Below are 14,122 nucleotides of genomic sequence, written 5' to 3' on the forward strand. Positions count from 1 at the left end.
ATATCATGTGGGGCCACCACCTTGATTAAACCTATAAACCTGGAGCAGGGAAAAGAAGGCAGACCATGGCCACAGGGAATGACAAATGGTAGGGTCAGAGGGGCAAGGCAGGCTGCTAAAACAAGGAGAAACCCACCCTGTAGGAAGAGGGATAGGGATATTGGTTAGGTCACCCATCTTGGGATGCTTGCCATAAGGCAAACCACCTTCTAGGATACTTGGCAGCACAAGAATGCCCAGTTATACCATGGGTGACAGTGAGTATCCTCTTGGGTTTGAAGGCTGATCCCTTAGAGCAAAGGGGCCTTATGAAAACCCAGGATTTGATACTTCTAATACTGTCTCTATTTTCAACCTAACTAAATTTGTTGAGTTCAAATGAGAGTTATCCCTCTTATCCATCAGAGTAATTCACAGCATTACCCAACTATACACAGAAACACAAGTGAGGAGCTCAAAGAATTTCAAAGTTGGATGGAAAACAACAATAAGATTTTTATAAGCAAAACACGCCATCACCCTCTGCCTTCTCTACAATTTTCAGAGGTCTGTGTACTAGAAAACATTTTAATTACTAGCATGGAGGAAAGGTAAGACCTTGATTTTCTCTTTGAGGGCAACTATTCTCAGAATTTATCAAGTAAGATCTTAAAAATTCTTAATCCATGAGAAGTTTGAGTTTAAAATGTAACAAGACAAAATATTAATTAAATGGATGATAAAGCTAATACAGTCTATTTATTTGGTGTCCAGACTACTGACAACTTAATATAGGCTCTTACAGGTTTTCTTGCCTAGGAAGTAACCTGCATTTCTTGGTAAGTCCCTGAGAAGAAACAGACCTGCCCAATGAAAATGCACATGCCAACTGAAATTAGCACCTGGTGAGACACCGTACATTTAAAGGTCTGTAAACTTCCAGGAACTGGTATCTTCAACAATGTTTACAGACTTTTTATAGCTCTTCTCACATGAAGTGTTTACCCTCCATTTGTGGCTTATCATGAACTGACCAGCAATATGTTCTGATGAACAAATAAAGTTTTTCTTAAATAGTTTTACTTTCTTTAAAGGCTTTTTGCGAAAAAGACAAATTTTTGCTACTTACTTGTGTAAAAAGTCTGGTTCAGAACCATGTTCAGACTCAGGTTCTTGAATCTGGTCTCCCATGGGCCGACTGTTCTCCCGCAGTACAGTGGATGTGAGTTGTGGTGCTGGCAGGGGGCCAGGAGTCTGAATCATGGTGTCAGTCCTGTTTAGCCATGTGTTATCCAGACTCTCATCTGTAAAATTCCAGTTAAGGTCACACAATGTCGTGGGTGGAGTGAACTCTGGTAGCAGTCATAGCATAGACTTGTGAAGAGTGTGGCTCTGCAGTCAGACTGCCTACTTTAAATCTCAGTTCCACCACTTACTTACATGACTTTGTATAAGTCATTAAACTTCCAAAGTTGAGTTTTCTCATACATACAATGGGGACACATTACCTAACCTCACGAAGTTGTAGGGACTAAATGAGGTAATGTATGTAACCACTGAATGTTAGCTATCATCACATCATCATCTCTTTAAGTCCCTCCATCTCTAAAGATTCATTCATCCTAGAAGGGGAAGATTGCAGCCAGCCAGAGACCTCTCCTCTTTTCTTTGTTCAAGCAATAAAGGGCCTATTTCCTGGGCCTCGTAGGGGTCCCAGGCAGTAGCAATTAAAGTCTGACTGGCTTTTGTGGAGAAATAAGCAAATCCCCTTGCACAACTAGACACTGGTCAATAACTTCTTGCCAGGTTATACATGTGGAGATGGGTTGAAAGGTTCACCATTTTCATGCCTCTGTACTTCAGGGAAGCCTTCCCTGATTACCCCTACCCAACCCCCCACTTACCATTCTTTGTTTAAATTTTTTTTTTCAAGACGGAGTCTCACTCTGTCGCCCGGGCTGGAGTGCAGTGGCGTGATCTCGACTCACTGCAACCTCCGCCTCCCAGGTTCAAGCGATTCTCCTGACTCAGCGTCTCGAGTAGCTGGGATTACAGGTGCCCGCCACCACGCCCAGCTCATTTTTATATTTTTAGGAGAGACGGGGTATCATTATGTTGGCCAGTCTGGTCTCGAACTCCTGACCTCAGGTGATCCGCCCACCTCGGCCTCCCAAAGTGCTGAGATTATAGGCATGAGCCACCACGCCCAGGCTTCTCTTTTAATTTCTAGAGGAAATACAGTCATTCATACTCACTTAGGACTTAATTATACACTATACTGCATTAGCAGGTTATGTAATTTGTCATGTATATAAATTATCTCTGTAAAACTTAAGTTTTCCAGGGGCTACGAACTGTTTTTCTTTCAGAACTTATGAAAATGGTTTATAAATATATATATATATTTTTTGAGACAGAGTCTCACTCTGTCGCAGGCTGTAGTACAGTGGCACGATCTTGGCTCACTTCAACCTCCGCCTCCTAAGTTCAAGTGATTGTCCTGCCTCAGCCTCCCAAGTAGCTGGGATTACAGGCATCTGCCATCATGTCCAGCTAATTTTTGTATTTTTAGTAGAGATGGGTTTCACCATGTTGGCCAGGCTGAAATGGAACTCCTGACCTCAAGTGAGCAGCCCACCTCAGCCTCCCAGAATGCTGGGATTACAGGTGTAAGCCACCAGCTAAGATGGTTTATAAAGATTTGAGCAGATTAAAGCATTATTTACAAACTGTCCTGATAAAATATTACCTAGTTTTTTGTTTTTTTTGTTTTTTGAGATGGGGTTTTGCTATGTTGCCTAGGCTGATCTCAAACTCCTGAGCTCAAGCGATCCACCCATCTCCCAAAGTGCAGAAATTAAAGGCATAAGCTACTATGCCCGGCCAAGTTTCTACCTATAAAAATTCTAAATTATTCTAATATGATAAGGCTTCTTAAAAAGTATTACTGCTTTGGTTTTCCTTCTGAAGAATTTTAATCCCAATACATAGTATGAATCCTATTGCTTTTCCTCTCAAGTCTCAGAGATGTGTGTGTTAGGTTCCTCTTTTGCCATCGAGCATCCTGTTTCTCCTCGTATTTCTCAGGTTTCTGATATTTTTTTAGACCTGTAGATTCTAGATGGGCTTTTCTGTGCCTGGAAATACCTACCCATTGTCTGGTTAAAGTAATTCCTCTGATCTGAAGCTCACTACTCAATCTCTTCTTAGTTAACAAAGACACATTTCATCATCTTCTATTCATAACACATTTCATTCAACATTTAATTCAAAACTTTTATTCTCTACCACACTTAAAATTTTATGATAAAAAGATTATTATCACTTAGGTTCTGAACCTGGTAAACTCGTCTGTCAGCTGTCTACTACATGTCATCTTTTCCAGAAAATCTTCCTGTATTCATTAAAAGTTTGGTCACTGTCTATATGTTCCCACAACCTCCTGTGTTTGGCACATCAGAGCATTGACCATGGTGAAATCAAACAGCCTGTTTCTGTTCTCTATCTGCACTCACAGCATATTAATACTTAATCTGTAGTACTTAGCACAGTTCTTAGGAAGGCGCTTGGTAGAAACTCACTGAATGAATGGATAACTCCAGGGAGAACTCTCATCTTAAATAGAAATAGATACTTCTAATCCTTTAAAGATTCCTCAATGAAAATATTTCTTTTAACACTTTCTCATTTTCATCTCTGAAGGATGAAACTCTGCAGCCTAAGGGTTCTGTGCATGCAACCCATCTTAGTCATTTTGTAAATCTCAAATTGACAAAAAAGTTTTCTTTTTTTAATTTAAACAAATTAGGTTATCTGGTTCCACATAAGCTTCTCTTAATCTTGAAAATAATATTGACTGTACCACTAATGAACATTATGGATAGTTAAAATCTCTAAGCTTTAGTTTCTTTTGTGAAAAATTTAGACAACAGTGTTGACTTATAAGACATTTATACACTTATACGTCATTCACTATGTGCCAGAGACTGACTTAAGTGCTTTATAAATATGTCAAATAAATGATTAAATGATATAACGCATGTTAAAACATATTCCTAGTACCTAGCAAAAATTTGATGAATGTTGGCTAATAAGAATATTACATTGAAGAATGGCTAGGCGCAATGGCTCATGCCTGTAATCCTAGCACTTTGGGACACTGAGGCATGTGGATCGCTTGAGTCCAGGAGTTCAAGACCAGCCTGGGCAACAAGGTGAAACCCTGTCTTTACGAAAAATACAAAAATTAGCTGGGTGTGGTGGCACATGCCTGTAGTCCCAGCTACTTGGGGGCTGAGGTGGGAGGATTGCTTGAGCCAGGGAGGTTGAGGCTGGACAAGACCCCAGCCTGGGCGACAGAGTGAGACCCTGTCTCATTAAAACAAAAAAAAAGAAAAGAAAAAGAAAAGGCCAGGTGCAGTGGCTCATGTCTATAATCCCAGCACTTTGAGAAGCCAAGGTGGGTGGATCTACTTGAGGTCAGGAGTTCGAGACCAGCCTGGCCAACATGGTGAACCCCTATCTCTACTAAAAATACAAAAATTAGCTGGGCGTGGCCGGTGGGCACCTGTAATCCCAGCTACTTGGGAGGCTGAGGCAGGAGAATTGCTTGAACCTGGGAGGTTGAGGTTGCAGTGAACCAAGATCACACCACTGCACTCCAGCCTGGGTGACAGAGGGAGATCCTGTCTCAAAAAAAAAAAAAAAAAAAAAAAAAAGGAAATGCCTGTAGTCATTCTTTAGAGAAAAGTCCAGGATCCTACAGTACAAAGACAAGATTTTATATTTTCTTTCTCTGGACTTTTAAAAAAGACTTTAAGTCCCAAAGCTGTAATTTGAAAGGAAATCTTAAACTTTGTGGAGATTTTGTTAAACTTGAACAGTAACATTTATATTAATTCTTTTATTCCTTTTGAAATATAGATGCTTTGAGCTGGAGCTGCAAGGTTAAAAAAAGAAAAGGAATACAGATGCTGCCTAATTTACTGACTGATGCTAGATAGATATGAGGCATTACTATACAATGATAACGTTCAGGTAATTTATTGAATGCTACCTATGTGCCAAGCACTGTGCTCAGTACTGTGTGTATACTAAGTAGTTTATTTGTAGTATCTAATATTCACGGGAACTGACAGGATAAATACTCTGCTAATCCTTCATTTGATGAATGATTTAAACTTAGAGGGTTAAGTAATATGCTCAAAGGTTGCATAGCTGATAATGAGAAGGCCAGGTCTGAATTCTGGAACTCTGATGTTAGAATTTGTATTCCTCATCAACAGTCAATACTGTTTCCCCAATAATGAAAAGAATCATTAGATTTAAATTCTAATTAATTTTGCCACAGATTTTAGCAAAACCTTTATTAGTCATTTTTTTAGGCAGCACAGGTAAGATGCTGAAAGATAAGAAGTTATAAAAAGAACAAGAGAGAAGACTCAGGTCACAGACCTCCTCTTGGTTTGGAGAAAATTTATTAGAAGCATGAAGAAGGATGAAGATTATTTGAGAAAATAAGCATTTTTACTTTGAGGCTTCTCTTACTAATTTTAACAGGAATGCTTTGTTTTAATAGAGCAATTTTTAGGTTTTTTTTTTTTTTTAACATATAGGAATACCTACTGTTGATCAGATTTTCATGACAATTTAACTTCCCATTCCCCATAGTCCAAGAGGGTTATAAAACCAGATTTAGCCATTACTGCCTTTTTAAAAAATTAAATGATGGGAGTCTTGCTCTGTCGCCCAGGCTGGAGTGCAGTGGCATGATCATAGCTCACTGCAACCTCAAACTTCTGGGCTCAAGTGATTCTCCCACCTCGGCTTCCCAAGTAGCTGGGACTACAGGTGCATGCCACCCATTTAAAATTTTTTTTTTCTTAGAGATGGGAGTCTTGCTATGTTTCCCAGGCTGGTCTCAAATTTCTGGCCTTAATTTCCTGGTCCTCCTTCCTTGGTCTCCTGAGTAACTGGGATTACAGGTGTGAGCCACCACACCTGGAGGCCATCACTGTCTTACTGTTCCAACCAAGTGGTAGAACTGGAAAACAACTATTCTGGTATATTCAATTTGCTGCAGAAATCTACCCTCAAATTACCTGTATCTCACCTATATTAGGAAGAATTTTAATAGAATAGCATTGTGACTATCTTACTTTATATTTTAATGTATTAGAGGCATATAGTATGGGGATTGATTTTATAGACCTAGCTAATTTTTTCTTCTTTTGGTCTGTCTTCCTTTGTGCTCCATGCTTCCTCAACTTCTTTTTCCTTGATGCTTTTCTGTCTTACTTCATCTGTTTCAACCTTTTTGCCTTAACATCTCATTGTGAATAAAATATACAAGAAAATCATGTGCCTGATACTATTATCTTGCTTCAAAAGATTATTTGCTACTTTATCTCTTTAAAACCAGGCAAATTGTTTCTTATAGTGTAAAGGCAGACTTACCTTCTACTCGTTTTTTATGAAGTGGAGGTCGTCCTTTCTTATTCCTTACTGATGAGGTTTTGCTGCTGCTACTTCCACTGTTCACAGACATTCTATCATCTTCACCCCCAGTGACTAATGAATTTCTATAGGAGATGAGTGGAAGCCATACATCTTCCCTCCTTTCCATCATCTGCTCGGTAAGGAATTTCTCTAGGTATGAATGACTAGAAACACAATAGAAACAGCAGTGATTTTCAGGGAAGCAGTTCATACATCACTTACTTTTTCTTAATCTGAGGCTCTCTTTCTGCAGGTTCTGAAGAATACCTAAGGACACACATTAAACTATTAACAGTGGTCACCTTTGGAAAGAGAGGGACTGAGGAGTTAAGGTTTTGTTTCACATATTCTTGGGATACTTTAAAGCAAAAGAGTGTATTACCTAAGGGTGTGTATGTATGTACGGTCTTTCCCATATTTCTTCCTTTGCTTTTAAACACCAATGTTAAAAAAAAAATCAGAAGTTTAGCTCAAAAAGATTATTGAGTTTTCTTATAAAGTGTTCAAGCCAAAGCAGGATTTCTAAGATGGTGGAGTAAGGAGGCTGGCATGCCCTCTTTCCAGCAAAACAACATTTTAACTAGTAAAAATTATAAAATACCATAATTTAAAGTATTTGCCAATTCTCTTAAGGGCATACAGCAAATGGAGAAAAATTTATTCAAGAAAATCTGGCCAGGCACCGTGACTCACGCCTGTAAATCCCAGCACTTTGGGAGGCCGAGGTGGGCAGATCACTTGAGGACAGCAGTTTGAGATCAACCTGGCAAAACCCTATCCCTACAAAAAAAATTAGCCAGGCGTGGTGGCATGCACCTGTAATCCCAGCTACTCAGGAAGCTGAGGCAGGAGAATCGCTTGAACCCGGGAGGCGGAGGTTGCAGTAAGCCAAGACCGTGCCACTGCACTCCAGCCTGGGTGACAGTCTGGAGACTCCGTTCAAAAAAAAAAAGAAAATCTAATACATTTTGGCAAGAACAGCAAAAGTTTTGTAGCATTTGATCCACAACCTGTTCCCTTCCCTTGTTTCCTTCTCCCTGCCACTACAGCTCTATATTTTAGAAACTCTATCTAGTCCAGGCAGGTGGCCAAGAAGATGGGGGTTCCCTCTCTCTCTAGTTCCCAGGCTACCCTGAAAGAAAGAAGCATACCATTTGCATTTCTCATCACCTCCCAGCCCTGTGTTGTGTAAGTTCTATTCTGAACAGCAACCAGGAAAAATGAAGCTCCTTTTATCCCACCTAGCCTCCACTCCTGGGGTAAAACACTACCCTGGGCACAGCAGGCTGAGAACACTGGAACCCTGAATGCCCCACCTCAAAGTCCCTGTCGAGAGATTCCAAACCTGGGGCAAGCTGAGAACCAGGGGTTACCTACTCTCTCCCCTGCTCAAAGAGCCAGAGGTGTTATTCTGGGAGAAGAGGGATGCTGTTCCATCCCATCCAATTCTGCCCTCCTCCCCATTTCAGTGGCAAAAAAGTTAAAGTTCTCCCTGGTGGCTGAGGCTGACTATGAAGAAGAAACTGCAGCTGGAGAGAGGAGTGAGGAGGAAGGTGGTGGTGATGACTTTGTTTGTTTATTTGGAATGAAATGTAGAAAATTCCTTTCCTAAGGGTGTTGACAACAGAGATCCTGATGGAGTGAAAATGAGAGGGTGCTGGTAGTTCTCTGACACTAGCAGCAACAAATGACAGCGCAAAACAGCCGGAAGTTCAACAGAGAAAACCAGAGAAAGAGACAGCCAAGAAGAACCTTCCTGGAGTCATAGTCAATCCTGGGAGTTGGATTTGTTAACTGACTGTTGTAATCATTTTACAACATATATGTATATCAAGACATCATATATACACCTTAAATATATATTATTTTTTAAAAGGAAGGATTTGTTTCCCTTTGTTTTTAACTAAAAAACAAGTGATTCTTCATTTCAGTAGCTCCCTTTGATTCATTTGAACGTAGCCTACCAAATCCTCCACTGTGATTTTTTTTTTTTTTTTCATCACAGCACTGGAAGAATGCTTTATCACCAATCTTTGGTGGTTATTAATAGGTTGCTGAGCTAACTTGGCATTTCACATATTTCTTCTTATATGAAAGAAGGATAACATTTTATAGTTACTGATCTGCTTAAGTAATTGCTATGCTTAAAAGTTTCTTTTGTTTATAGGTTTCAAATTTTGTGAGTTTATCTGTTTATCCATTAAGCATATTTGGAACAGGTTTAAAAAATAAAATAAAAAATAAAAGTGCTGGGAGTTGGGAAAGCTATGCACATATCCTAAGCTGCATTCACTCATGGGCAAAAAAGGGAAGGGAATGAGGCAGACTTGAAAGCATTCCCCAAGCCACATACAGATCTATCAACACAGGGAGGAAGCTTCACTGGCAAAAGTGGTTTAAATACAACCTCTCACCAAACACTGGCTGAACTAACAGCTATTCTTACACCTAGAAGCAACTCCTAGGAAGCCAGGCTTAAAAATAAAATAATAATGCTTCCCTGGTCGTCTGAAGACTGCACACCCAAGGCTGCCTTTCTCAGGAATAATCAGAGAGGTATCTTCCAAGCTGCCTAAAATGTGGGTCAAAAAAGTAAATACCCTGAATTATGAAAGCAGCCTGCAAGCCATACACATATCCAACAGTAAAGGGTAAACCTAACTGGCTAAGGGGTTTAAGCACAACCTTTGATCAGTAAGTGGCTTATGCTAACCCAGGGGTGACCTCCTCAGCAGCCAAGACAAATGATAAAAACAAAGGAAAAAAGATCTGAGCAAAGACATCAGAGGCTGCACAAGGCAGAGAAAACAGATTTTGGAGTTTGTTCATCCATGTAACTAAACAAATAAATGACCAACGAGAAAATAATATCAACCTCTAGGGGGCAGATAATTAGTAAAGAGTAGCTATATTATTGTTTCAAAAGATATCATTTTTGCAATATTTGTTCTTTTTATTTATTTATTTTTTTGAGATAAGGTCTCACTCTGTCACCAAGGTTGGAGTGCAGTGGCACAATCTTGGCTCACTGCAACCTCTGCCTCTCAGGCTCAAGCCATCTTCCCACCTCAGCCTCCCGAGTAGCTGGGACTACAGGCATACATCACCATGCCCAGCTAATTTTTTTATTTGTGTAGAGACAGGGTTTGCCATGTTGCCCAGGCTGGTCTTGAACTCGTGAGCTCAAGTGATCGGTCCGCCTTGGCCTCCCAAAGTGCTGGGATTATAGGTGTGAGCCACAGCACCTGGCCAAATGTCCAGTATTTAAGAAAAAATTATGAGACGTACAAAGAAACAGGAAAATGTGATGGATACATTGATAAAAGAGCAAGCAACAGCACCTTGGCCCACAAAGATTTCAAAGCAATGATTATAAATACAAAGTCCCCAACTTACAATGCTTTGACTTATGATTTTTTTTTTACTTTATGATAGTGCTTTTAGCTGTGTACTTTAATGGTTGAGTACCTATACAATCATTCTGTTTTGTACTTTCAGTATAGTATTCAACAAATTTCATAGTATATTTGACATTTCATTATAAAATAGGCTTTGTGTTACATGATATTATCAAACTATAGGCTAATGTAAGTATTCTGCGTGTTAAAGGTAGGCTATATTATTCTGTGATGTTTGGTAGATTAGGTGTATTAAATGCATTTTTGACTTACAATATTTTAAACTTATGATGGGTTTATTAGATGTAACCCCATCTTAAATCCAGGAGCACCTGTATGTTCAAAGAACTAAAGAAAATCATATCTAATTAGAAGTGGGTTTGATGACAATATCTCTCATGAAATAAAGAGTATCAATTTTAAAACAGAACCAAATGGAAATTCTGCAGTTGAAAGTATAATCAAAATTAAAAATTTACTATAGTGGCTTGACAGTAGATTTGAGCTGACAAAAGCAAGAAACACCACATTTGACGATATATCAAGAAGTTATGCCATCTGAAGAAGAGAGAGAAAAAAGAATAAAGAAAAACGAACAGAGCGTGAGAGAAGTATGGGATACCATTAAATATACTGACATATGTGTAATGGGAGTAACCAAGATAGCAGACAAAAAAGCAGAAAAATTTAGGAGAAATAATGGCTAAAAACTTGCCCAATTTGATGAAAAACATAATTTACACATCCACAAAGTTCAATGAACTCCAAACAGGATAAATGCAAAGAGATCCACACATGGATTCATCATAGGAAAAATGCTGAAAGCCAAGGATAAAAACAAAATCATGAAAGTAGTAAGAGAAAAGTAATTCACTACATACAAAGAAAATCCAATAAAATTAATGATTAATTCTTATCACCTGGCTCACAATGGAGGCCAGAAGGTAGTGGGATGACATGGTCAAAGTGTTGAAAGTAAAAAACTATCAAACGAGAATCTTACATCACTCACTGTAACCTCAAACTGCTGGGCTCAAGCAATCTTCCTGCTTCAGCCTCCCAAAATGCTGGGTTTACAGGCATAAGCCACCCCTGAGAGAATTTGTTGCTATCAGACCTGCCTACTAAAGGAAGTTAGTCAAGCTGAAAGCAAATGTCACCAGAGGGTAATTTGAATTTACATGAAAAAACAAAGAGTGCCAGTAAAGGTAATTTGTAGGTAGTTACAAAAGTATAATTACATATTTACTTATCCCTTCTCTCTTAACTGATTTAAAAAGCAAATATATAAAACAATATGTATGTTACTGTATTGTTGGGTCAATAACATAGAAATGTAATATATTTGACAATAAACACAAAAAAGTGAGTGAAAGAGAAGCTGTATTTGAATATAGGAATGATACCAGATGGCAATTCAAATCCACAGGAAGAAATGAAGAGAACCAGAAAAATGGTAAATAGGAAGATTAATATAACAAACTCTATAAATGCATACTGGCTTTCCTTTCTTTTCTCAGTTTCTATAAAAGATTATCTCAAGTATAATTATAACAATTTATTATTGGGTTTCTAATATATATAGATGGACTAGGTATAACAAGAATAGCCAAAATAGGAGGAAGGAAATGGATTTATATAGAATTAAAGTTTCTGTATTTCCTTAGAATAAATCAGGATAGACCTTAGGTAAATTTTGTTTTGTTGAGGCGGAATCGCACTCTATCGTCCAGGGTGGAGTGCAGTGGCACGATATTGGCTTACTGCGACCTCTGCCCCTGGGGTTCAAGCAATTCTCCCACCTTCGCCTTCCAAGTAGCTTGGATTACAGGCATGTGCCACCATGCCCGGCTAATTTTTGTATTGTTAGTAGAGACGGGGTTTCACCATGTTGGCCAGGCTGGTCTTGAACTCTTGACCTCAAGTGATCTGCCCACCTCAGCCTCCCAAAGTGCTGGGATTACAGGTGTGAGCCACTGCACTCGGCCAGTAAATTTTGATAAGATGTATACTGTAAGGCCTGGTAAGGCCACTAGGAAAATAACTAAAAAAATACAATTAAAGATTAATTAAAGGAATTGGTATGCTACACTAGAAAACATACATTTAATATAAAAGAAGGCAGTAAAGGAGAAAGAACCAAAAAAAAAAAAAAAAACAAACCAAAAAACAAAAACAAAAACTCCAGGAGACATATAAAAAACAAAAAGTATAATAATAGAGAATGTCAGGTTGAATTTAAAAACACATGATCCAATTTGCTGTCTACATGAAACACACTTTAGATTCAAAGATACAAAGGCAGAAAGTGAAAGGATGGAAAAAAAGGTGTACCACGCAAAACAGTAGTCAAAATAAAGCTGGAGTGGTTATAGTAGTATGACACAAAAATGTCTTAGAGAATGACACTTTAGAATAAGACTCAACTGGTCAGGAAGATGTAACAATTAAAAATGTATGTACAGGCCAGGCATGGTGGCTCACACCTGTAATCCCAGCACTTTGGGAGGCCGAGGTGGGCAGATTACTTGAGATCAAGAGTTCAAGACCAGCCTGGCCAACATGGTGAAACCCCATCTCTAATAAAAATACAAAATTAGCCAGGTGTGGTGGCACGCGCCTATAGTCCCAGCTACCCAGAAGGCTGAGGCAGGAGAATCGCTGGAACCCGGGAAGCAGAGATTGCAGTGAGCCAAGATTGTGCCACTGCACTCCAGCCTGGGCATCAGAGTGAGACTCCATCTTAAAAAAAAAAAAAAAAAAGTATATACACCTAACAAGAGAGCCCCAAAATATATGAAGCAAAAACTGACAGAACTGAAGGGACAAATAGACAATTCAATAAGAATATTTGGAGACTTCAATATCCCACTTTCAATAATGAATAGGACAACTAAGCAAAAGATTAACAAGAACACTGAAGACCTGAAAAGCACTATAAACAAAACTATAAGCTAACTAGACAGAACACACATCTACAGAACAAAAACTCCAATCAAAACCAGAATGGTAACACATTTTGTCAAGTGATACATGGAACAGTCTCTAAGACCATATGTTGGTCCATAAAACAAGCCTCAATAAATTTAAAAGGATTAAAATAATACAATGCATGATCTCTGACCACAATGAAATGAAGAAATCAGTAAGAGAAGGAAAATCTGGAAATTCAGAAATACATAAAAATTAAACAAAATACTCCTGAATAACCAATAGGTTAAAGAAGAAATAAGTGAAATGAGAAAATACTTTGAGATGAATAAAAACAGAAATGCAACATACCAAAACTTACAAGATGCAGCTAAGGTAATGTTTAGAGGAAAATGTATAGCTGTAAATGCCTGTATTGAAAAAGTTTTCAAACCACTCCCACTAATATTCAACACCCGTCTCTATCATATTACCCCATTTCAGTGCCTGAAACTCTCGTTTGTCTGCCTGTTTTGTTTTTTTTTTTTTTTAGAGACAGTCTCACTATCTTGCCCAGGCTGCTCTCAGACTCTTGCCCTCAAACAATCCTCCCACCTCAGCCTCCAGAATAGCTGGGATTCCAGGTCGGAACCACTGAGCCTGGCCATCTGCCTGTTTATGCTGTGCCCCCTGGCATTAGAGCATAAGCTTTACAACAGTAGCTGACCATACTAGGGGCTTAATAAATATTTTCTGATCAACATGACATCAAACTCTTTACTTAGAAATATCACTTATAGTCATATAAGTATTAACTGTCTCTCCAAAATTCTATTTATTTAGAATCCTGTTATATTTAAAAAATCGACTGATTGACACAGGCTCCCCAGGCTGTTGCCCAGGCTGGAATGCAGTGGCATAATCATAGCTAAGTGCAGCCTCAAACTCCTGGGCTCAAGTGATTCTCCGACCTCAGCCTCCCAAGTAGCTGGGACTACAGGTACACACCACCACACCTGGCTAATTTTAAAATTTTTTTATAGAGATGGGGTCTTGCTACGTTGCCAGGACTGGTCTTGAACTCCTGGACTCAAGCAATCCTCCTGCTTCAGCCTCCTTACAGGCGTGAATCACTGCACCCAGCTAGAATATTATAAAGGACTCTCTGTCTTAACAGTTTATAAAATTTAGGATTCATTATAGTAGTATCCTCTAAAAGAGTTTTTATTTTATTTTATTTTTTTATTGAGATGGAGTCTCACTCTGTCACCCAGGCTGGAGTGGAGTGGCATGATCGCAGCTCACTGCAACCTCTGCCACTTGGGTTCAAGCGATTC

At 38.9% G+C, this 14,122-nt stretch overlaps 1 protein-coding gene across 14 annotated transcripts in view; it reads right to left on the reverse strand.

The window, feature by feature from the left end:
• STAG1 (STAG1 cohesin complex component) overlaps positions 1–14,122 on the reverse strand; it is a 408,398-nt gene that overhangs the window by 6,545 nt on the left and 387,731 nt on the right. For 13 of the 14 annotated variants that reach the window (XM_016942000.4, XM_016942001.4, XM_009446530.5 and 10 more), the window contains 2 exons: positions 6,436–6,641; positions 1,109–1,283 (listed from right to left, as the gene is read on the reverse strand). In XM_016942000.4, coding sequence (XP_016797489.1) covers positions 1,109–1,283; positions 6,436–6,641 — 381 coding nt within the window. Of the gene's footprint in view, positions 1–1,108; positions 1,284–2,011; positions 2,206–6,435; positions 6,642–14,122 lie in introns of those variants that run through there. The other variant, XM_054682264.2, reaches the window with a different exon arrangement.

The sequence above is a fragment of the Pan troglodytes genome, chromosome 2 (assembly GCF_028858775.2).
Source record: "Pan troglodytes isolate AG18354 chromosome 2, NHGRI_mPanTro3-v2.0_pri, whole genome shotgun sequence".
Lineage (NCBI taxonomy): Eukaryota > Metazoa > Chordata > Mammalia > Primates > Hominidae > Pan > Pan troglodytes.